This window comes from Elephantulus edwardii, unplaced genomic scaffold (genome assembly GCF_000299155.1).
Source record: "Elephantulus edwardii isolate Elephantulus edwardi_28Jun2011 unplaced genomic scaffold, EleEdw1.0 scaffold00026, whole genome shotgun sequence".
Lineage (NCBI taxonomy): Eukaryota > Metazoa > Chordata > Mammalia > Macroscelidea > Macroscelididae > Elephantulus > Elephantulus edwardii.
This window is the reverse complement of record NW_006399776.1, coordinates 19,745,644-19,771,472: the sequence shown is the minus strand read 5'-3', so window position 1 is coordinate 19,771,472 and position 25,829 is coordinate 19,745,644. Positions and strand designations below refer to the sequence as shown.

General features: G+C 41.4%; 1 protein-coding gene and 3 non-coding genes across 4 annotated transcripts; all 4 read right to left on the bottom strand.

Annotated features, from left to right (window-relative positions):
• Window positions 1-1,833: 1,833 nt before the first annotated feature.
• On the bottom strand, window positions 1,834-2,288 carry ANG (angiogenin, ribonuclease, RNase A family, 5). The gene has a single exon (XM_006883281.1). It carries the CDS (start codon window positions 2,272-2,274, stop codon window positions 1,834-1,836), a length of 441 nt encoding a protein of 146 aa, XP_006883343.1. The 5' UTR covers window positions 2,275-2,288.
• An 18,237-nt stretch (window positions 2,289-20,525) lies between these two features.
• TRNAP-UGG lies at window positions 20,526-20,597 on the bottom strand. Its single transcript has one exon. It is a non-coding gene; the product is annotated as a tRNA-Pro (tRNA).
• A 1,006-nt stretch (window positions 20,598-21,603) lies between these two features.
• Window positions 21,604-21,693, bottom strand: TRNAY-GUA. Its single transcript is given in 2 exon segments — window positions 21,604-21,639; window positions 21,657-21,693. It is a non-coding gene; the product is annotated as a tRNA-Tyr (tRNA).
• Window positions 21,694-24,294: 2,601 nt separating this feature from the next.
• On the bottom strand, window positions 24,295-24,367 carry TRNAT-UGU. The gene has a single exon. It is a non-coding gene; the product is annotated as a tRNA-Thr (tRNA).
• Window positions 24,368-25,829: the final 1,462 nt, after the last annotated feature.

Genomic DNA, 25,829 nt, shown 5'->3' with positions numbered 1-25,829 from the left:
GGACTGCTAGGAAAACAAACCGATTCATCCTGGAGAGGGTTAAACTGGGCTGCTCATTGGAGGCAAGGATTCTGAAGCTCCATCTGACATACTTTGGTCATGTTGTAAGGAGAGACCAGTCTTTGGAGAGGCACATTAAGCTTGGTAGGGTGGATGGACAGCACAGGAAGGGAAGGCCCTCTATAAGGTGGATTGATTTAGTGACTGGGGTAATTGGGATAGGTGTTATCGGAGACAGTGTGATTGGCACAGGACAGAGCAGAGTTTATGGCTGTTGTACGTAGGATTGCTATGACTCTCAAGCGACTCGACGGCACATAACAACAATAACAACAACAGTGGCTCCATAAGAGAAAGACAGGCACAAATTCACAAGGCAGCTGAATTAGTAACTGCAGTTTATTTGCAATTGCTATCTAATGTACACTGATGTACAGTGTATCATATTGTAGTGGGTTGAATGTTGTTAGGAATCTTTATCTCTGGTATTTCAAACAGCAGTTGGGTCAGCCATAATGCACAAGTTTCATTGGAACTTCCAGAAATAAGGTAGAGTAAGGAAAATGTCCTCGTCATCTACTTCTGAAAATTACTTCATGAAAATCTTATTGATCACAAAATAATATTGTCCAATATAATCTCGGTTTAGGCAATGTTTCTTTCTGTTGTAAATGGGTCTCCACAGTTTGGAGCTAACTGAATGGCACCTAGCAAGACTTTCTAAACAAAATACTCAGGCACTTGTTACAGAAACTTGGTAGCAGGAAATGGATCATGGAAACTGTGGCTTTGTGTATTTTACAAGAAGAGTATTTGTTAACTTTAGTTAATGTTTACTTGAAAATCAATCTAGTTAAAGAAAAAAATAAATTCATAATATTTCTATAAGTTGCCCAAGATTTCACAGTTGCCAGACATCAGTTGATAAGGTAAATAAATAAGCCTGTCATTAAAATATTTAAGTTCATGTAAAACAACCATGACAAAAATATCCTGGCAACATTAAATATTAAATAATATTAAAAGTATCAATTGCTTGAGACTGGCAAGAAGACATGTGTGTTTGTGTGTGTGTGTGTGTGTGTGTGTGTGTGTGTCAGTGAGAGAAAAAGGGATATAGACAGTTGTTAAGTGCCGTCGAGTTGTAGGCAACTCATAGCGACCCTATGAACGAAAGTCCTTAACACTTGCGTGTGTGACTTTCATCCTTTCTCCAGGTTCATAGGGTTTCCGGAGGCAAGCTATTTACAGAAGTGGATGCCACTTCTGCTTCCGTTTCAACCAGAGAGCACCACCAAACACTGTCCATTGTGGGTAACCGTAATTGCACTTGACATATCAGAGAGAGGCAGATTATGATTAACTAATGTTCTTTAGTCCTACACTCTTCTCCCCAAGGCCTAACATTTAGAAAAATAATAGTGGTTTATTATATGACAGCAAAAACCAATTTGTTTCACCTGAAAATTTTCCCCAGCTCTCTCTGTAAGATCAATTTATCATCATTACCTTCACAAAATGTAAAGACCACCTCCCTACTATTCCTAGAACTAACTAATAAAGGAAAAGGTATTTCTAGTTCATCCAATCCTCTTGGGGAGCTTTTGCACAGAGCAAAGGGGAAAGACCAATATACCATAAATCAGTGAGAAGACTATGATTCCTGCAATTTTCAGAGGCATTTTCATTTATTAAATGTGTTGTAGAACAAGAAATAAAAAATTCAGACATTCATCTCATTTTCTGTGCTTCTGGCAATGAGTATTGTTGCCACCACCCAGAAGTGTAAAAGGGAAGGATGGCCACCCCAGCCCTGGGCTAGTGTCTTTTTGGCTACAGATGAAAAAAGGACTCATCAAAGTGGACAGGTAAGCCATTTTCACAGGCCACAACAATGTTTCTGAATCCTTGCGTGGCTCTGTACCGGCACGGTGGCCGAGGGGATCCTCCTGTATGCCTGCAGGTGGTGACCTGGAAAGCAGACTTGCTTATTCTTAAATTTTCTCTATGAGGGATTCCATTCTTGTTTCCACAAATGTCCTTGATGTTGCCCTTGTTGCCATGAATGAAAGTGTTGGTGTCTTTGCAGGGTGTCGTCAGTCCTCGTCTCTCCATCATGCTTGCACAATATCTGTCATTCCGGCCCTTTGGTTTGGCATCATAGTGCTGGGTCAGGAAGTGTTTGTACCTGGAGTCATCCTGAGTCAGGGCTGGTGGGGTCAGACTCAGACCCAGCATGAAGACCAACAACAGGGGGCCCAGGCCCATCATCATCTCTTCCAACAGAGACCCCTGCCAATGGCAAAAGGAAGTACAATAGGAGCACAGAACTACATTGCTGAAAGAATAAGTACTTTTCTCTCTGACAAGGCATCAAGAATCTGGCATCCTCAGTCACCTAGTCATTTCTCCCCCCCCCCCCTTCTTCATTAACCTCATGCTTCTTATCAATCCATTCCTTTAAAAAGTCTATTCAAAGTTTCTTAAATACAACTTCCAGCCCCAAACATTCTTTCTTATCCCTTGGGATCACTGACTATTATTTTATTATAGTGCACCAACAGTCCTAGGAGAAAGATGGCCAATCTTTGATGGGTTGTATAGAGACCTGATGAAAAGGGTCAACAATGAATTGACTCAACAGCAATGCATGAGTGAGTGATAGTCTTAGCATTCAAAACTCATTCATGTTCTTTAATTTCTTAACAAATATTACATAAGCCCAACTGAGTACCAAACAGTATGCTCTTATCTCTCTCATTGCCATTGAGTCAAACTACTGATCTTCACTGAGTTTTCAAAGACTGAAAATCAGGAGGAGATGACCCGTCTTTCTTTCCTGGAGCAGCTGGTGGATTAAAATTGTGTGCCTTTAGGTTAACACATAGTTCTCCAAGGGCTACACCACCAGAGTGCCCTAAATAGTATACTTGGTTCTGGGAATACAAAGAATGTTAAAGATACACCAAATGCCTCCTCAAAGGAAGCATATGGTATCTATGGGGGAGGAGCTTTCCAATTTATCAAGATATTAATAATAATGTAGAAGGTAAAAGCTGTCAAGAGAGGGATTTGGGGGAATCTCAAACAAAGGAAAGTGTCAATTGGGATTGTTAAGGACAGAGTTCCAGCACATGTTAATTAGTCAGTTGTGAAGAAAACATTTTTGCCTTGTTGTAAAGGGAGTCAGGCATACTTTCCCAAGAAGTAGATAGTTCATGGTTGAATGGGGAAGTATTGTGTCTTATTTGGAAACAACACAAGAAGGGCTTAGAAGAAGCTATGTAATTCTTAGAAGTGGGTCTGGGATCAACTCATAACAGGGGATTAGAGAAGAAATTCAAGCATATCCTATTATTCTAGGAATTTCTCACATTGAGTAGAATTGGCTTATTCACAGAGAAGAATATTTTATATAATTTCTACTGAATAGTTACATATGTTGTTATACAACAGGAAAATGATGTTACAAAGAAGTAAAAGAAATATAACTCAAACTTTTTCATTAAATCAAAGGCCTTCCAATTTGCATTAATGTCTCTGTGGAAAGAAGAAAAAGAGGATCCCTGCTATCATTGCTCAAGAAGGGCAGAAAGCACACATCCAAAGGGATGGTGCGCCACAGACACTCAAACATAGAGTCAGAATAGTACTTCTTCCTGGAGCATAATTTTAACCCAGTCATGGACAATTTAAAATAGAAATAAATATGGCTTATAATGTAATTGAAAACAATTTGCAAGACTATCTTCCTTGTGAAATAGGAAGATGGGCGTATTGACAGGCACATGACACCCACTACAGGGAGTATTTTATTACAGCTTTGGCTTCTATAGATAAGGCATATTTACTCTTTCATTCCCTTACTAACACATTCATCACAGTTTTAAAGACCATATTAGGTCTGCTCTACATTATACCAAGCATAGGAGACTGCATTCACATCTTATAATACACACTAAATTTTTGCTATAACTTTAAAAAACATTATGTAGAAACAGTCCATAAAAAAAAAAGAAACAGTCCATGAGTAACTCATTTTATTTATGATTGTCTTTGATTTCCTGACAATTATTACATATATTATGAAATTATTATAAAAGGAGAAAACTGCCTTCAGAATATTCTTAAATGTGATGGAAATCTTATAAAATGAAAATGTGGTAAATATAAATATAAGTATAAACATAAACATAAATATAAATGGAAATGGATATAGAAATAGAGATAGAGATAGATCTATATCTACATCTACATATACATATAAATATAAATATAAAATGAAAATAAATGGTGCATTATTTCCTGACTGCTGTTGAGTTAGAACTAACTCATAGCTGAGCCCTCTCCCCACCCCACCCCACCCCAGTTGGGTTTCTACTGCTCACCTTTCTTCACTGGTGCCTCCACAGAGGCATAACCTTTGGGTTAGTAGCGCAGCTCCCTATGGATTATACACCAGAGGTCCTTGTCTGTACTTTGTCATTTTGTGTGTGTGAAGTCAGTAAATGCTATTTTTCATGTCTCTGTAATATTTCTGTAGCCCTTTAAAAGGCCAGAGGTGCTAGCTGCACTGAGAATGTTATAAACAAAAAAGACAAGAAATCTATGGTTTACATAGAAGAAGGTATGTGACTGAGAAAACTTTCTTTGAAATCAGCATTTGGCATTGCTCCACCCTGTTAGTTCATAACAACTATAGAAAAATGTGATACATGACTGAAGGATGAATTATGAGTGAAGGAAAACTTTGGTCACTTCACAAAATCAAATAAAATAGTAGAATAAAATTTTTCCATTAAACACATAAGATGGTGATTTTTAATAGAAGCAAGTCAAATTATGTCCAGAGGGCACTAAGTGGTTGTAGAGTTGTAAGCTATCGCTGAAAGAGTATATTCATTTGCTGTCACTGATCCAACCTGCTGCGGGGCCACCATGCTACAAATGGGCAAAGTTCTTTAATTGCTGTTGTGCTTTTCAGTCTCCTGAGTGTTTTCTTTCTAGTATTTTGGAGATCTTATAAAAGTTTTTACTGATTTTCAATAAATTAAGTATTTTTCTTCACATGGGCAAATACTGGTCACTTTAACAGCAAGTATAGACTCCCAGGATTTCAGGAGTAGAAAAGATCTTAGAAGTCACACAGCATACTTCGACCTAAAACCAGCATTGTAAAACCAGAGCTAATAATACCCAAAAGAGTCATTAGGTGGCAGTGTGGATAAGAATGTGGCTGATAACATTCACAGTGTGTGGGAGCTACTGTTGTTAAGTGCCATGTAGTTGAACAAGACTCATAGGACCAACAGATCTCAGAACAACAGATCTAAACCCTGTGCCTTCCTCACGGTCTCAGAAATACTAAAGTCCACTGTTGTAGTCACTGTCAAGCAACCTGGTTGAGCATCCTCCTCTCCTTCACCATTCCTCCACCTTTCCAAGGATGATGTCCCTCTCCAAGGAATAGCCTCTCCTAGCCAAAATGCTTGACTTATGTGAGATGAAGTTTCATCATCTTTGCCTCCAAGGAGCACTCTGGCTGCATCTTTTCTAGACATATTTGTTTATTCTTTTGGCAGTCCAAGGGGTATTCTTCTCCAATACCACAATTCAAAAGCATCAATTCTTCTGTCACCCTTATTCATGGTCCAGCTCTCAGATGCATAGCAAGTGACTGAAAAGACCATGACCTGAATCAGATACTCTTTAGTCCTCAAACTAAAATCATTGTTCCTCAATAATGTGAAGTCCCTGACTGCAAACTTTCCAGGTGCAAGACGTTATTGCTCCTTAATAATTTGAAGAGGTCCCTAATTTTTAAGAAGTACAGACTTTACTAGTGCAATATTGCCTCCTGATCTCCTGACTGCTGTGGTATCAGTCCTGATTGTGGGTCCAAGTAAGATGACAGTTTCAATCTTTTCTCCATCTATCATGACATTACCTATTGGTCCAATGGTGAGGATTTTTGTTTTCTTGAGATTGAAATGTGATCCATATTGAAGGCTGTGTGTTTAACAATCTGCAGCAAGCGTTTAAAGTCCTCCTCACTTTGAGCAAGCAAGATGGTGTTATCTGTGTAACGAAGATTTTCAATGAGTCTGTCTCCAATTCTGCTGCCACATTCTTCTTCATAGACCCCAACTGCTTGAATAATTTGAAGAGCATACAGATTAAATAGGTATGGAGACAGGATACAACCCAGATGCACACCTTTGCTGATTTTAAACCATGTAGTGTTCCCTTGCTCTGTTCCCACAATAGCATCTTGTCCTAGGTATAAGTTTTGCATGAGCACAATTAAATGTTCTGGGATTCTCATTCTTCTCAACGTTGGCCATAATTTGTTATGATCCACATGGTCAAATGCCTTTGCATATTCAATTAAGCACAAATAGACATTCTTCAGATAAAGGAATTAGTGGGTTCTTTCAAGACATGTCTATGGGAAAAAATTGGGCAATCACCTCCTTTGCTTCAATGACTCTAAAAACTTGCTAGAGACTAAGTTTTCTGACTTGATGGCAAATAACAATAACAAGTACTTATAGAAGAAGATCAAAAGGTATTTCATTCAATTTGGATTACACTTCAACATAAAAGAAAAAACCCTCCCAATAAAAAAAAACAAACATCACAACAGATGAAAAGTTGATTGAGGTCATCAAGGACTTCATTTTACTTGGATCCACAATCAACACACATAGTAGCAGCAGTCAAGAAATTAAAAGATGTGTTTCAATGGGCAAATTTGCTATCAAGGGCTTCTTTAAATTGCTAAAGAGCAAGGTTGTGAGTTTAAAGGCTAAGGCACACCTGAACCAAGATATATTTTCAATTGCTTTAAAAATGCATGTGGAAGTTAAACAATGAATGAAGAAGATGAAAGAAGAATTAATGCCTTTGAATTGTACTATTGGAAAGAGCACTGAACATAGGTCGGTTGCCAAAAGAACAAATAAGTCTGTCTTGGAGAAAGTGTAATCACCTCGCTCTCATGATAAATCGAAGATGGTGAAACTTCATCAACTTGCATATTCAGTAACGTTGTCAAGAGAGGCCGGCCCTTGGGGAAAAGATACGCTGGAGAAAGCAGAAAGTCAATAAGAGAGGAAGAGCCTCAAGCATACGGATTGACACAGAGACTCCAACAATGCGTTTAAGCATTGTGGAAATTGTGGCGATGATGCAGGATGAATGGGGTTTGGATCTATCTATTATCCATAGGGTCACCATGATTCGGAATTGTCTCAGTGGAACCTGACAACTGTATACATCGTGATTGTACAGGTATTCAGAGAACAGTCTCAGCTAGCAGGCCTGTATAGAGTCTCTAACTCAACTCTCAGTGATTTCTATAATAAGACCAAAGGCCCAAAAGGCAAAGCAAAAGCTACCAAATTCAGCATCTGCCAAGAATTTACTTGTTAAGTTTCATGAGCACCATTCCTGAGCAAGCCAAGCTTGGGCAACCAATTGCCTAAGTACTTGTTTAATCTACAAGAGATCAGGGTTCATGTCATTTGCCTTTGATTCACAGTGCTGGCCTCATAGCATACAACCCATTGCTGCCAATTAGTTTCTGACTTATAGCCAACCAATGGACAGAGTAGATACGCTCCAAAAGATTTTCCAAGTCTGTAATGTTTAAAGAAGCAGACTGCCCCATCCTCCCTGCCTTGGAATAGCTGGAGGGTTCCCTCAACATTTGTTTTTTAAACACTTGCCTTAATTTTTCTTTCCAGGTCTAAATTTACTCATTGATAAAATTACAAAGTTACTAGCCCTAAAAGTCTGAAGATCTGTGGCTCCCATAGAAGATGAGAATGTGGCCTAGTTTCACCAGGGACCATGGAATCAGAGAGACATGTTTATTTTCATTTAGCTGGTAGCAAAGGCACCAGCAGGAAGAAGTGGATGACGAGATGGCATGTGGGTCAATCTCTCTGAGATGGAGTAACCCCTAAGACACAGCCTGTAAACAAGCCCATGTGTCACCATTAGTTAAGACATTAGAGTGACACACAAAAGCTTTGATTCTTCAAAAGCCACTTGCTGTTTGCAAGTTAAGGCCTTTGCATCCCATTCTGGAAAGATAAAGGGTGCTTTCATTTCTGATTTATATAATTCATACATTTATCCCATAACAACTCACTGAAAGTTTGCCTTAATAATCTTTTACAAATTATGTAAAAAAAAAGGTTTGCCACTATAACCATGACTCTTTAAGACATCTCGAACTCAAGTATCACCATACACTGTGGCACCGTGGCACCGATATTCAGCATTTTCCCACTCACATCTTTCTCGCTCATATATTCAATTTTAAGTGTGTATTTAAACAAAACAAAACAAAAACCCTCACAATAGAATTGAGGGGGGAAAAACAAGTAAGATACATTATTTGTGATAGAAAAATAAATCTTAAAAAAAATTTAAAAAAAAAGAAAGAAAAATAAATCTTCCTAAATGCGAAGATCAAACTTACACATTCTTATCCTTCTATGCTCAGCATCTGTCAATCAGCCTTTCATCAGTGGAATTTGTCCCAACTGTCTTTTAGACTAACTTTATCCTCTGTTTCAAACCAGATTGCCTAGTTTTCACAATAAATAATATTTCCTTCTTTTGGCACAAGGAGTTCTGGCATGGGGTCTTGTGCTATGGATTAAAAGGTCAGGTCACCTGTTCAATTCTACCAGCTGCTCTGAGGGGGAGAGATGGATAGTCTCTTCACACAAAGATTAACAGCCCCAGAAACCTAATTCGGGGGTCCTATGTTGAGGAGCCTAACTGGAAGACAATTAAGTTTTCTTTTCACCAAAGCAATGGTTGTATTCAAGAGATTCATCAAACTTTGCGCACCAGGGAGTTACCATCATTGCTTACATTACAATTTCCACAAACACAGATTTATATTCATATGTATTCTAGGGCAATACTACAACGTGAAATCGTATTCGTTCCCTTGTCTTTCCTTCTTCCCCCTCTACGGTAATTTCTTGTAATCTTGTGGTGTAGTCTACTTTACTTTTTTTTGGTTTTGTTTTTGTATTCTACTTTACTTTTAAAGAGCACCCAAAACTTTTTTAAAGATAGAAATTCTAGAGAAGGTAAGAAGGAAGCAGGGCTAACACTTTATGTTTCTTCCCATATTAAAGCCACATGCAATTGCTGTGCCTGTGGTTCCCGATGTCCTTCACTAAACGACACCCTCAGATCTTTTGGGACTTTATCATCATTTAGAGACACCTCCTAAATCTTCCACTTGCTCGTAACCTCACTAATCTCCCTTTGTTTACTTGTAGCCCCCAAATTAAACCTCTACAATGAAGTAAAATCCTACTCACTGTGACCCTCCATCAATCTCCAAGGCATAAATCCTTACCAGAAGAGGCTGTCCATCTCTCTGCCGTGGAGCAGTGGATTTGAGCTGCCAACCTTTCTGTTAGCCACCTGAAATAGTCCGCACCACACCACCAGAACGCCTTTTGTCCTTATAGAAAAAAACCTCAAACTCACTGCTATCAAATTGGTTCCAAAAAATAGCGAAACTCCTTCCAGTTTTCCAAATTGTTAATTGCATGGGAGGACTCTACCAATCTTTGTGCCCCAGAAGCACTGGTGGTTCCAGTCACCAGAGAGACTTGCAGCCTTTGGGTGAGCAATTCAACTCCTTCCGGACTACACCAGCAGAACTCCTTTTGACAGCATTTAGATCATCCCCAGAGAAACCCGTTTGTATTTGAAACATTAGAATCTGATTTGCTTATTTCTTAGCTCATGAGTTTGAGTTCAGAGGCTCTGGAGGGGAGATAGTTTTACTGAAGCGGATGGTAGGCTAGAAATTGTATCTATACAAACAAATAGGACAACAAATAACCCAGGAGAAGAATCTTACAAAATATTGACTGTTTTCCCTCAAATGGAGGAGAGATTCAGCTGTGTGTATCTGGCGATGGATCCCAGCTGTGTGAACCCGGAGGCCCTCAGGCCTGTTTGGTTTATATAGTTTTCAGATGCACTGGGTGGAGAGAATAGAACTGACAATCCCCAATCCCTAACAGATATCTGAGAACCAAGGACACTGCTCTTAGACAAATAAGAGGAGTCATTCACCTTTTCCCTAGGTATGACTAGGTCAAATATTAATCCACCTAAACCAATTAATAGTTTACCTTTAAAATCAGGAAGGGTGTGCCTTACGGTTGTATCCTTTCTCCTTTGCTATTCTGTATCCACTATCGCCAACTATTGAGTGAATGAGTCTCCTAAACTTTGAGAAAATAAATTCTGTTTGTTAAAATAACCCACTTGTGGTATTTATCTTGTAACAGCCCAAGATAACTATAATTTTGACTTCGGGGGAGGGGGGGAAAGATTGTACTTAAAATCATCATAATTACAATAAGCAGTGTCATAAGCACTTTTATTTTATGATGCTCATGTACATACGGTATCATTTAATCCTTGCTGGAGCTGTGTGAAGGAAGTATTATGTAAATCTGTTTTTCTTAAGAGGAAGTTCTAAGATTAAACAACCATAAATGAATCAGACTGTAAATCCTTCATCTGTAGAGACAGTATCTGCTCATCCTCCTTCCAGACTAACCTTGAGCAATGCCTCTGAATATTTACTCACCCTCCTCAACTTCGCCTCACCCTCCGAGGAGTTTTCCACTTCTTTCTTTATGACCACTCTAAGGCAAGAAGAGCAGGTATCCCAAGACGATGGTTTAAGTTCCATTAACTCTAAATCATAGTTGTGTCTGGGTGCGTCATCCTGAGTAAAGTATATCTCTGTATGAGTATGTGATGTCCCTGAGAAAGGACTCATCCTGAGAGAAGAAAATAATGAAGAGGTAGGAGAAAAATGGAGAAGCCATGGGGGAAATGTCACAGAATTGTATAGAGTATATCACTCAAGCTCCCTTCTGATCCAGTCTCCTGGGTCCTAGGGAGAGGACAAAGGGAAAAAAAACCCATTTGACATAAAGGTTGTTTCATGAGCTCGCTCTAGGATTCTGCAAGAACATAGCAAACTAGTATAAAAGAAGAACACAACAAAATTGACAAAGTACATGCCCCCATTTGAGGGGCAAATTTTCTTTCTTGTATTTTTATTGGTAGCCCATGGTCTTTACAATTACTTCCTATGCATCAAAGAGCTGGACAATGACTAAGGATTATAAAAGTATCAATATCTTTGAGCTGTGGGAGTATATCAAGGGTGTCATCCAGGAAGAGTACAAACAGTCATTGCAAAGACAGAAGAGGAAGAAAAAAACAAAATGGATGTCAGAAGAGACTCTGAATATTGAACTGTAGCGCAGAGAAGCCAAAGCAGAAGGAAGAATTCAAGATACTAAAGAGCTGAATAGAAGATTTCAAAATCCAATGTGGGGTGACAAAGTAAAATATTACAATGAAATGTGCAAGGAGTTGGAGTCAAAAAATCAAAAAGGCCGAACTCGCTCAGCATTTCTTAAGCTCAAGGAACTGAAGAACAAATTCAAACCTCTAGTTGCTATAATCAAGGATTCTTTAGGTAGAACATTAAATGATCCAGGAAGTATTAAAAGAAGATAGAAAGAATATACTGAGTCAGTGTATCAAAAGGAATTGGCAGACACAGAAGAATTTAATGAAACAACATATGAGCAAGAGCCTATGGTGATGAAGGAAGAAGTCCAGGCTGCTTTGAAGGAGATAGCAAAAAATAAGGCCCCAGGAATAGATGGTATACCAATTGACATATTTCAGCTAACAGATGTTGCCCTGGACGTGCTCACCAAGTTGTGCCAAGAAATCTGGAGAACAACCACTTGGCCAACAGACTGGAAGAGGTCTATATTTGTTCCCATCCAAAGAAGGGTGACCCAACAGAGTGTGGAAACTATAGAACAATATCATTGATTTCACATGCAAGCAAGATTCTACTGAAGATTATCCAAAAACGACTGGAACATCACATCAGCAGAGAACTGCCAGAAGTCCAGGCTGGGTTTAGAAGAGGTCGTGGTACTAGGGATATTGTAGCTAAAGTTATATGGATCTTGGCTAAAAGCAGGGAATACCAGTAGAATGTGTTTCATTGATTATGCAAAGGTGTTTGACTGTGTGGACCATAACAAAGGGTGGCTGACTCTCAGAAGAATGGGAATCCTAGAACACTTGATCGTGCTAATGCGAAACCTATACTTAGACCAAGAGGCAGTCATCAGAACGGAGCAAGGAAACACTGCATGATTCAAAATTGGGAAGGGTGTACACCAGGGATGTGTCCTGTCTTCATACCTTTCTAACCTGTATGCAGAACAGATTATCCAGGAGGCTGGGCTCTATGAGGAGAAATGTGGGGTCAGGATTAGTGGAAGATCTATCAACAGTCTGCATTATGCAGATGACACAACCCTGCTTGCTGAAACTGAGGAGGAACTGAAGCGCTTGCTGCAGAGGGTCAAGGAGTGCAGCCTTCAGTATGGATTGAGGCTCAATGTCAAGAAGACAAAGATTCTCACCACTGGACCAATTGGCAGCATCAGGATGGATGGTGAAGAGATTGAGATTGTTCACAGCTTTAGTTTGCTTGGCTCCACAGCCAACACTCTCAGCACCAGCAGCCAGGAAATTAAAAGACATACTGCAATGGGAAAGTCTGCTGTTAGGGACTTTTCCAAGATTTTGAAGAGCAATGGTGTCTCTCTGGAGACTAAGGTGTGTCTGATACAGGCCATGGTCTGTGAAATCACTTGTTATGCATCAGAGAATTGGACAATGACTAGGGAGGATAGAAGGAGAATTGATGTCTTTGAGCTGTGGTGCTGGAGAAGAGTATTGAGTGTACCATGGACTGCTAGGAAAACAAACAGATTCATCCTGGAGAGAGTTAAAGCAGGCAGCTCCTTAGAGGCAAGGATTCTGAGGCTTCGTCTAACATACTTTGGACATGTTTTAAGGAGGGACCAGTTTTTGGAGAGGGACATCATGCTTGGTAGGGTGGATGGACAGCACAAGAAGGGAAGGCCCTCTATGAGGTGGATTGATTCAGTGACGGGGGTAATCAGGATGGGAGTGTCGGAGACAATGCAATTGGCACAGGACAGAGCAGAGTTTAGGGCTGTTGTACATAGGGTCACTATGAGTCGCAAGCGACTTGATGACATATAACAACAACAACAACACCTTTGAGTTGTGCTGGAGAAGAGTGTTGAACATACCAAGGACAGCTAAGAGAACAAACAAGTCTGTCTTGTAGAGGGTGAAACCAGGCTGCTCCTGGAGGCAAGGATTCTGAAATGCTTTTGTCATATTGCCAGGAGGGACCAGTCCTTGAAGAAAAGACGTCATACTTAGAAGGGTGGAGGGACATTGCAGGAGAGGAAGACCCTGGATGAGATAGAGTGACTCAGTGACTGGGCATGTTGAAGGCAATTAAATTGGCTTAGCATAGAACATGGTTCAGAGCTGTTGTATATAGAGTAGCTATGAGCCCCAAGTAATTCAACAACACATAACAATATATAACTATTAATGTACATTGTGTTTAATGCATGCACATAGTGGTTTGTGTGTGTTTGTTTCACACTTTCCTTCATTGACATTATATTTCATATACTCATTTCCACACACTGTGTTTTATAAAATTAATCACCACTGGACTACACCCACCATTACCCTGCCTTTTCAGGTCTCCACGGGATCTTTCCCATTTCCTTTACCCACTCCCTCCACCCACCAAATTGTGCAACCCTGTGATTTCTGCCGGAACAAATTTAAGGCACGTCTGGACACATTTAGTTGGAGACTCTGAACAGATCATTTGATCTCCAAAGAAGAAAAGAGCACTGTACTGGCATCTTCAGATATTTTTAGAAAAGCCATTCTATAATGATAGACCTCATTCAGGGAATAGGAAAGGAGTGAAAAGACAATGTCCTTGTATAGGTTATAAGGGCTCTTTTGCAAGTATGTTTACATCCTCTGGAAACTTCCCGAATGCTTAGAGAAACAAGTCAGCTGATCTGAAGTTTCTGATAGGTGAGATAAGTCAGGCTAATTTAACCAGAAAATGTTGTTTATTATTATGCACCATAAAGTTGAAAGTTCTCCTACAAAGCAGCCGGTGGCAGCGGCCTCAAAGCATGTGCCTTCGGGATTACAGCATGACTACTCGTGATTGCTGTGATGCTAAACACTGTGACACTGATGTGTCAAAAACGATAATGGTTACCCATGGTGGACAGTGTTTGATGGAGCTTCCAATTAAAACAAGCTTGGAAGCAGGAGTGGCATCCACTTTTGAAACGACGTGTCCCTGGAAACTCTATGAACAGTGCTCAGGTCTTTAGTTCATAGGGTCACTATGAGTCATCTACGACTCGACAACACCTAACAACAACAACAACAACAACAGAAGATATTAACAATCACTTTTTGGATAGTTAATTTACTTCATCCATGAGATAACGGTCTCTCTTCATAAAAGGAACTCTTTGAGAAAGGAGTAGAGGACTGAATAGTCCACAGACCTCCAGAAGAATGGGGCTTTGAGGAAGACCAATCAAAGTGCTCCTTAGAAACAACAATGGTGAGACGTCATCTCACATACTTTCCACATGCTTGGAAAAACACATCTTGCTGGAAAACATGGAGGATCAGAGAAAGAGAAAGAAACCCTCAACAAGATGAATTGGCACAGTGACTGTAACAATGGATCCAAGAACATCAGAGATAATGATGATGGTGCAGGATAGGACAAGTTTCGGATCTGTTGCTAATAGGGTTATTGTGAGTCATGGTCAACTTAATGGCACCAAACAACAACAATAGACTCTTAGCATTTAAAGCACTGACTGATACCTAAGAATTGATCACTATAAATTTTCCATGTTGGGAAGACAAAGCAAAATATTAATAATGAAATGTGCAAAGAGCTGGAGTTAGAAAATCAAAAGAGATGAACCTGCTTGGCATTTTTTAAGCTAAAGGAACTGAAGAACAAATTAAAACCTCGAGTTTCAACACTTAAAGATGCCATGGGCAGAATGTTGAGTGATCCTGGAGGTATTAAAAGAAGATTGGGGGTGGGGGTGAAGAACATGGAAGGAGTACAGTCACTCTACTAAAAAGAATTGGCTGACACAGAAGAATTTCATGAAATAGCATAGGATCAAGAAGCAATAGTGATGAAGGAGGAAATTTAATTTAAATTTAATCTACTCTGAAGAAACTGGCAAAAATTAAAGCCCTAGTGACTGAGGGAATACCAGTTGATGTATTTCAACAAATAGATTTGGTCCTGGACGTGCTCACCAGGTTGTGCCAAGAAATTTGGAGGACAACTACCTGGCCAACTGATCTGAAGGCATCTATATTTATCCCCTTCTCAAAAATGGTGATCCAAAAGAATGTGGAAATTAATGAACAATATCAGTAATATCACAAGCAAAATCTTGCTGAAGATTGCAAAAATACAACTGAACAGTACCTCAACAGAGAACTTCCAGAAATACAAGCTGGGTATAGAAAAGACCATGACACTAGGGACATAATAGCCAATGTCAGATGGATCTTGGCTGAAAGCAGGGTGTACCACAAGAATGTCTATTGTGTTTTACTGATTATGCAAAGACATTTGACTATATGGATCACAACAAATTGTTGCTAACATTGAGAAAAATGGGAATTTCAGAACATTTTATTGTGCTCATGTGAAACCTATATCTAGACAAGGAAGCAGCCATACGAACAGAGCAAGGAAACACTTCATGGTTCAAAATCAAGAAAGGAATGCATCAGGGATATGCCCTTTCTCCATATATTTTCAATCTATATGTGGAACAGATCATTTGGGAGGCTGAACTCTATGAAGAAGAATGTGGCATCAGGATTGGAAGAAGACTCCTCAACCTGAATTATGCAGATGACTCAACCTAGCATGCCAAAACTAAGGAGAACTTGAACCATTTGCTGAAGAAGGTCAGGGACTACGGTCTTCAATATGGATTGCCTATCAACATCAAGAAAACGAAGATTTTCACCACCAGGTCCGTTGGCAGCATCATGGTAGATGGAGAAGAGATTGAGGTTAACAGTTTCATCTTGTTCAGATCCACAATCAACACTCTGAGCACTAGCAGTTGGGTAATCAAAAGATGAGTTGCTTTGGGAAGGTCTGCTGTCAGGAACCTCTCCAGAGTGCTGAAGAGCAACAATGTTAGTCTGGAGACTAAGGTGTGCTTGATCCAACACATTGTTTTCTCAGTTACTTGCTATGCATCTGAGAGCTTAAAAATAAGGGTAACAGAAGAGGAATCTATGAGTTTTGGTGCTGGAGAAGAGTCTTGAACATACCATGGACTGCCAAGAGAACAAATAGTTCTGTCCTAGAGAGGGTGAAACCAGGTTGCTCCTTGGAGGCAAGAATTGTGAAGCTCTGTCTCACATAGTTTGGACATGTTGCTATGAGGACATCAGGCTTGGAATAGTGGAGGGACAATGCAAGAAAGGAAGACTCTGAATGAGGTAAAGTGACACAGTGGCTGTGACAATGAGAACAGGTGTGTCAGAGACAGTGAGAGAGGCTCAAGATAGGTCAGGGTTCATAGGGCTGCTTCGTCGGAGTCAACTCGATGCCACATAACAACAATTGTTCATGGAATTGAAGAATTTTTCCAACAGTAAGTCCTAAGTGTCTCCATGCTATCTCCCTTTGCTTCTGATCTCACTCTTGAGATCCCAGATGATCTCACTTTGAAGAACCCAATCATGTAAACTCTCATTAGGTTTGAAGCCATTACCAACAACGTAGGTCTAATTCCCAAGTAGAGCCAGAGGCTTTCAAAGTTCTCAGGAAAGCCCTACTTCTAGATAATTGCAAATTCCACTGAGCACAGTTTCATTTGTGAAGTCTAGGTCTCCACTACGGTGCTCTGGTGGTGTAATCCATAGTGAGCGGCACTGCTAACTCAAAGATGACACCTCTCTGGTGCTTTGTATCAACCAGCAGCTCTGAGGGAGAAAGACTGATAATTTACTTGGTGAGGTTTAGGGTCTCAAGGAATTAAGATAGCCTGTGATTATTGCATTTTGTCAGAAATTCTAACATGTGTAAAGAAACTGTCAATTGAAAAAAAAAATCTTTTAAAATGTTGACAGCTTGAACTTGAAGAAAGTCATTCCCCTTTCCCTGAAATTTTTCCCTACGTCTCTCCCTCAAGTAAGTGGACACCTTCACCCCACACACACACCTTCTAAAGACTCCAATGTTGGTGTACTTATTCTTTCTACAGAGCATGTGTCTGTCCTTGGGATAATATACAATCACATGATGGAGTGAATAGATTAGAAAATCTTTAAATTCCTTTCTAACTCTAACATTTTGTTTTTCTGGCTCTATACCTCTGAAACTTGAGTCACAGAAATAATGCCTAAAGGAGGATGCAACTTTCATGAAAAGAAGCATCACTCCAGGAAGAGGAAACACTATTGATTCAGGCAGAGTGGGAACAAAGTCCTGTAGACAGGCCTATATTTCCAAACAAAGACAAGATTAAACATTCACCTTTCTACAAACTCTGGCCTTTCTACTCACTTTTTCTCTCAAGAGTATTTCAAGGTGCCCTTTGAGAAGAATTATTTCTAGAGATTTCTCTTTGCTGGAAAGCAGATTAGAGGTTCCCCTCCCCCTCTTTTTTAAAAAAATTCATTTAAAAAAATTCATTTTAATGAAAATTTACAATCATTCACTGTTGCACTTTTCTTCCTGCCCACCCTCTCCCACCTAATTTACTCTTCTCCTTGAAAAGTAAAAGAAAAACTCTTTCATTGTTATGTCCCTCCCCCCAAGTCCACTCTACTGTGCAGCTTTAATTCTGGACTCCTGTCATGACAATAATACCCAATTATATATCCCTTTAAACAGTTCTCTCCCTCACCTATTCCAATGCAGTATACATCATTCCTCCCCTCCTTCTCTGTCTTCCCTTAACCCCAATGTCAGTCCCATTTTACAACAGTGGCCTTATGCAATATTTGTCCTGTTGTGACTGAGATTTCACTCAGCATAATGTCCTTCAGGGTCATCTATTTTGCATAATATTTCATGAGTTCCTTGTTTTTCAGTGCTGCATAGTATTCCATTGTGTAAATATACCACAGTTTCTCTATCCATTTGTTTGTTGATGGGCACTTGGGTTGTTTTCAGCTCTTTGCTATTGAGAACAAAGCTGCAATAAACATATGTGTGCATATATCTGCTTGTGTGGCCGTTATGGTTTCTTTAGGATAAATTCCCAGTAGTGGCATTGCTGGATCAAATGATATTTCTATTAACAACTTTTTGAGAAAGTGCCATACCGCCTTCCACAGTGGTTGCACCATTTTACACTCCCACCAACAGTGAATAAGGATTCCAGTTTCTCCGCAACCTCACCAGCATTTGATATTTGCTGCTCTGTTAAATTTTGTTATTCTTACTGGGGTGAGATGGTATCTCATAGTTGTTTTGCCATCTCTTTAACTTTATGAATCATGCGGGTAAACGCTTCCAACAGTAACTTGGTACACCTCTTACTTTTCCCAGCATATAATTTGACATTTATTCTTTTTTTTTTTTTTCTCCTTTTCTGGAATGCTTTTCCCCCAGTCCCTCTCTGACTGTAGTCTTTCTCCACATTATTGGAGTACCTACTTTTCTTTATCAACCACATTGTTAACAGTTCCCCTTCCCCCAGTCATAGATAGCATCAAAGAGGAGAGACCTTGGAGACCATCTGTCAGGCCGTTCATTTCACAGATAAGAAAACTGAAAAGCAAAGAAAGAGAACATGACTCGCCCATGGTCACAGTACTCCTGGGACAGAAAGCTTTCCAATGCACACCTGGTATTTATATTCTCTATAAGGGATTTTTAAAAAATCAAGTTAATATTAAAAGTGTCACTGAAAATTGTGGTTTAAAGGAAACCTCGTCAAATGCTTCCATAAATTCAAACCTGTTTGCTCCTTATCTACTCTGTAAAAGTTTGCTTGGCATAATGTGTGTTTGTATTCAAAATTATGGTCTTGCACTAACTACTTTGTAGCTATGTGGTTAGGTTAAGTTGTTGAATATCCGAGACAGCCTCTTGGAAGCTAGTAATTACATTTACAACATGGTAGCAACAATTAGAAGCAGGAGTGGCATGCACTTCCTAAACAACATGCCTTCCGAAACTCTATGAACTTTGGCAAATGTCAGTAGATGTAGAGGGGCTTCAGGCCTTTTGTTCATAGAGTCGCTATGAACCGTGCTCCATTCTAAGGCAATCAACAACAGTGTCAGCAAGGGAGGGTCTTTTTTGCCATTCCTAAATAAAGACGCTGCTTTACCCATGAGCTGCTACCAGTTAATATGCTGTCTCCTACAAAGAAAACTTTGAAAAGAAGCTTTTCAAAAACTTCCTAGTAAGAATGCCAAGAGTCCAGTGAGAAAGCTTTTAAAAGGGGCTGTTGGCAAAGCTCTACAAGAATTTCACATTCGCGAAGGGTGGGTTAAGGGTGGGGAGAGAGAGGAGTGTAAACAGCAAACAGAAACACCAGTCTCGAAATGTCGGTTAAATTTGCAAAAACTAGACAACGCCTACTTCTTAATTTTTATGACAAATCTGGGTACAAGAGTCCTCAGTTTTGCAGAAGTGCAATCCTTTCTGGTTGCCCTTCTGTTCCCTATTCTGTGGTGTCCCTTTCAGTCTGGGACAATTCTAGACAACTGAGTATCCACAATGGCACCTCTGCCCAGATGTGGATGGCAGTCATGGAATGGGAATGCAGAAACCCTAATTCGAACAAGAAGTAAGCTTATACTTCTCTCTCAGCTCCTCCAGCTCAGTCTCTCACCCTGCCTCTGCCAGAAGGGACTCCCCTTGGCCAAAATGTTTCTGTCAAAGTCACCAGCGAGGAGGCGGAGGCGTGCGGATCCACCTCGGCCTGGGGACCAGAGTGGAGAGGGGAAGTTTGTGTTTCTCACCCGCTTCTTCCTCCTCTGGACGACGAGGTTCTTTTGAGCCCTGCTCTGGATCCCGCGGAGTGGATGTGGGGTGTTTGCACACGCGTGCACCAACCAGGACGCGGTGTGGTGAGGGTCCAACGCTGGCGAGTGAGCGTGTGTGCAATGGGGACAGCGCCGGGTTTCTCTCGGGAGGCCCCTCCTGCCTTGATCCACCCCCAGAGCTGGCGAGACTGGTGGGAAGCGGGCGGAGCGAGCAGCACTCCCACCCCAGGCAAAACCCTACGGGGTGACTCCTGCCCACTAAGCCCACTCCAGGTCCCCAGAGGGCTCCCAGTGGGGAAACATCCAAGAACCCAGGGAATTTTGTTCCAGCAAAAGTCATAGGCCTGGTCGGCCACAAGTTTAGTTTAGCATTGCTCACTTTTGCAAGAGAGTCTAAAAGCAAAAACATTTGTACAGAACTTTTGCCGGTTGTTGACAACTAATGGTTTGAAAATTTAAAAAACAAACAAAAAACCCCCACAAAACTAGGGCTCGTCCGGGATTTGAACCCGGGACCTCTCGCACCCAAAGCGAGAATCATACCCCTAGACCAACGAGCCGCTGTGCTGAACTATGCAATGTAGTTCCTCTGAGCTTCATTTTTAAGACAGCAATTGGCTGCCGGACTACCGGTGTTTTTATTCCCAGTGTTGTAACATTTCATTTTTGTTTCGTATAGGTTTTTTCTTCAATCTTTGGTGAGTTTCTCTTTATTACTCTGGTCCTAACCTCGCTTGCTCTCCTCAATCCACTCGCTGGACCTCTGTAGACTCTAGTGGAGGCGCAGGAACGCAGTTGTGACCCGGACAAGCCTGCGTAGTCGCGTGCTAAACCCGGAAGGAAGCCTGGAGAAAGGCAGGGCGGCCCCCCAGGGCCTGCACAGAGTTCGACTGCAAAGCTTTTGGGGTTCTGATCTCCGGTTCAGGTATATGTGTCAGTTTGCTGCTATTTTGGACCATAACTCTAGGGTAAAATCCTAGATTCTAAAATCCTGCAAGACTGGTGGGCATAAAATACGGAACACCATAAAAAAGGGTCCTTCCCTGTAAGGCTATATTTGTGTAGCCAGAGGCCTGACACTGGGGCTGAAGAGCTAAATTAGAGGATTGCCTATAAAGTCCCCACACAGAAAAGAAGACTCCAAAAGATATTGATACAGTGACCACAACAACAGGCTTGTGCATGGCAGAGATAGTGAGGATGGCGCAGGATAAAGTAAGGTTTCCATCTGTTGTTCGCTATATGGGTCGTAGTCGACTTGATGGCACCTAACAACATGCCATAAAGACTAGACGACTGCATAACGTTTTTGCTCAAGGGTCTCCAACAAAAGACCCAAGATCAACTGGAAGCCAAAATAAAGGGCAGCTAGGATTAGATACCCCAGAACCTCAGCCGATTGGTCGGCAACACTGAAAGGGATTCTTTATAACAAATTCAGTAATATGTCTAGTAGGTTCACTTTTTTAAGACGATGGAAACCAAGTCCCGATTCTGATGGAAAGAGAAAGTAGTTAATCTGGATGGAAGACGGGAGTTACCAAAGAAACCCAAAACGTGAGCTCTTCCTTCGAGCCGGAATCGAACCAGCGACCTAAGGATGACCACACAAGGAAGCCCTACAGTCCTCCGCTCTACCAGCTGAGCTATCGAAGGGAGCACAAATTCGTAGGATCTAGAATTCCCTTTTCAGTATATTGATTAACAGAGGTGAAAGTGAGACCCATTATTTATCTGGTTACTAGGAATTATATTGTAGGTTCTCAAAATTAGTTTCTATGAAAACCATCTGTTCACAACCCGGAGACAACCTTTCCAGATGGATTCTGAAGGACTTCCATACATAGCACTCGTCGGTTTTCACAGGCACCTTTACAGTCAGTGCACCCCAAGGCTTCTCTCTTTGTGCCCCCTCGTGCTATGACCTCACTAAGGGCGCATGCGTAGGCCCGGAGGCCGACTTCGCGGTTTTCGTACAAGGTGGTTGGAGACCGGGTTCCAAGATTGTAATCACGCATCTGCAAACCAGGGAAAGAGATGGAGACTCTGGGCTCAAACTCAGGGTTCTTCTCATCTTCGTTCTGATGCTCGCTTCCTAACCCAAGCATGTCTACCCAAATATGTTTACCCATCCACAGACTCCACAGAGAGGGAGAGAACCTAGATATTGAAAGTAAATATGGGATATACCAATGAGTTTAAAGCTCAGTGTTTCTGTAAGAAGGAGGGGGAAGAGTGGATGCTTTTGAGCTGTGGTGCTGGAGAAGGGTACTGAATATACCATGGACTGCCAGGAAAACAAATAGATTCATCTTGGAGAGGATTAAACCAAGCTACTTCTTGGAGGCAAGGATTCTGGGGCTTCGTCTGACATACTTTGGACATGTTGCCAGGAGGGACGGGTCCTTGGAGAGGGACATCATGCTTGGGAGGGTGGAGGGACAGCGCAGGAGGGGAAGACCCTCTATGAGATGGATTGATTCGGTGACTGTGGTAATCGGGATGGGTGTGTCAGAGGCGGTGCGGTTGGCGCAGGATAGAGCAGGGTTTAGGGCTGTTGTGCATAGGGTCGCTATGAGTCACAAACGACTCGACGGCACATAACAACAACAACATTTATAATGTAAATAATTTCCGTATATTATCTATTTTATATTTTTATATTAGGATTTTCTTTTCCAAAGTTGTGTTGTTGTTGTTATGTGCTGTCGAGTAGCCTGCCCTGTCCTGAGCCAGTCTCACAGATTCCAACATACCTACCTCCATTGCCCCAGTTATTGTGTCAATTCATCTCATCTGGAGTCTACCTCTCCTGTGCTGTCCCTTCACCCTTCCGAGCATGTCCGAGGATCTGTCCCTTCTGGCCATGTGCCCAAAGTATGTGAGAGGGAACTTAAAAATCCTAGCCTCCAAGGAGAAATTAGGTTTTACTCTTTCTAAGACAGACTCATTTGTTTTCTTGGCTGTCCATGGGATGTTCAAGACTCTTCTACAGCACCACAACTAAAAGGCATCGATTCTTCCTGGGTCATCCGTTGTCCAACTCTCCAACGTCTGGAAAGTAATTGCGAACACCATGGCCTGGATCAGGCGCACCTTAGTCTCTAGACTGACATCGTTGCTTTTCAGTACTCTGAATGTATTGGTTATTTCTGTAAGGGAAGTGTCTTTCATTTGCTCGGTAAAATGCTTGCTGTCAGAGATGGCTCTAAAACTAAGCATCCAAATTAAGACAGACTAGAAAGAAAGATTGGCCATCCACTTCCAAAATATAACAGGCCTTCGAAAACCCTATGTACAGTAGAGCACACTTAGAATTGTAGACTAACATATATGGCAACCGAGGTTGAGCCCTCAAATTTGGAAATACAAAGGAGGAGGAAAAGTTCTAAAAAGAAACTAATGGTTGGAACGTGGAATGTGAGAAGCAGGAATGTAGGAAAACTACACATTTCCAAAGCAGAGACCACTTTTTTTTTAGTCTATCAATTTTAGTAGGAGCACTAAAATTGTCAGGAGAGGCTATTCCTTGGCGAGGACATCAGGCTTGTAAAGGTGGAGAGACAGTGAAGAAAAGGAAGACCTTCAACCAGGTGGACTGACACAGTGACTCTAGCAATGGAGTCTAGTGTGTCAGAGATTGTAAAATGGCACAGGATAGGGTTCCCATGTGCTATTTATTCATAGGGCCACTATCAGTCAAATTCCACTCGACAGAACCTAACAACATAAAATTTCGTGGCTTCAGGGCCCGCCCCCAAAGTGTGTATTCCTGATTTTCCCTTTAAGAAACTGAAGTGTCAGAAAACCCTAAAAAAAAAAAAAAAAAAAAAAAAAAAAGAAAACCCTCTGGGCAAAATCCTCCAGAACGCCGCAATCGGACTCCTGTTACGCCTTTGCCCGTCTTCTCCCGAGCCCCGGGAGCCCGCACCATGATTTCCGATCCTCTTTCCTCCCGCGGGCGCCCTCGCGGCGGCTCCGGAGCGCCCGCATTGAGAGAGCATTTCCGGCCGCCTCAGGCTTCCCGCCGCCGTTCCTTGCAGGCGCCGCTAGGTGGAGGCCCGCCAGTGTTCCCCGCAGCCGGCAAGGTCGCTGCGATATTTCCGGCAAAAGCAGCACAAATACTGAAATACAAGAGAAAGAGAGGACTGCTCGGTGGGTGTTTATTGGGGAGGTCTAGACAATAGTGTAAAGCTATAATCGATTGGTTTTTCTAGGGGTGGAAGGAAAGAAAAAAGTTAAAAAGGAAAGCTCCGTAGGCCCCAGCGAGATTTGAACTCGCGACCCCTGGTTTACAAGACCAGTGCTCTAACCCCTGAGCTATAGGGCCCTACGCTGTAACCGCTTGCTACTTTCTTGGGGAAGGATGGTATTGCACATTTACAGCGCCTTTACTAGACTATTTCAGGATGAGAAGCAAGTAAAAGCTGGATGTAGTTTCAGTCTTTACTCCAACGATCGGAACTTGCTGTATATGGTCTTGCTAGAGACATGGTAGCTAGACCGACACAATCCAACTCTGTGAAAGACTTTTTATCTGAAAATTATGAAGGGAATCCAGAACCAAAAGGAGAAGCCTACCGCGGATTTCTCAGCGGAAACCAAGACTCGCACTCTCGTTTGTCCTTAACTCAGAACGTCCACAGACGGATTTGCAACTAGCTGCTTCGTTCAAGTTCTTTGGGCACAAGGGGCCCACAACTCCGAGTCTCCAAGCCAGAACAAACCACTGGCTGAAGCAGAAGGCAGCCCTTCTAAAAGTGAGGAATGAGAATAGGCGAGCCAGTCTAGCAAAAACCACATGCAAAATGAGACTGAGCACATGGAATTTTCATCTGCTTTTTTTATGTAGAAGGCCTTTCTTCCCAGTTAGACTCTATTAAAAACAATAAAAGAGATCAAACAATCCACCAGATGCTCTGCTGGAGAAGGAAGGGCAATCTCCTGTACCAGTCAGATCCGATTTGACGGTAGACGCACAAAAAATAATAGAATAAAAGTTAAGAAAAAAAAGAAAAGAATAGATCAAACTGTAGGTTTATGCAAAGAGAGGCAGCAAAGTCAAGATTTTAGGAAAACTCAATCGCTATGGATATGCAGAATGAATTCAAGAGAAACCAAAGTCACAATACCACCTGAAATTCGCCTTGATACAGATGCTCCTTCCTACACAAAGCTGCAGGAGGGTGGCCGTCATGGGACTGGAAATGAAGAGTACTCTTGGGCTCAGATTACTGATGTTGCTTTGTGCCGCCAAGTCAGAACCCACTCATAGTTGACAATAGCTGACCCTCCAGTGGGTTTTCAGAGGCCGTAAATCACAAGGAGAGTTCCAACCTGCTTCCCTCAGATCTTTTGTTCATAGGGTTGCTAATGTGTCATACTCAACTCAATGGCACCTAATAACAACAATAATATTATTATATAGAACTTGCCCTTTTGTGACTGACTTATTTTGCTTAACATAAATCCCTTTAGATGCATCTATGCTGTGTGTTGTTGTTGTTGTTGTTATGTGCTGTCGAGTCGTTTGCGACTCATAGCGACCTTATGTATAACAGCCCTAAACCCTGCTCTATCCTGTGCCAATCATACTGCCTCTGACACACCCATCCCGATTACCCCAGTCACTGAATCAATGCATCTCGTAGAGGGTCTTCCCCTCTTGCGCCATCCCTCCACCCTCCCAAGCATGATGTCCCTCTCCAAGGACCTGTCCCTCTTTGCAACATGCCCAAAGTATGTCAGACGAAGCCCCAGAATCCTTGCCTCCAAGAAGTAGCCTGGTTTAA

Coding starts and splice junctions, on each gene's coding strand:
- ANG (XM_006883281.1), bottom strand. CDS start 2,274: ATGATGATGGGCCTGGGCCCCCTGTTGTTGGTCTTCATGCTGGGTCTG.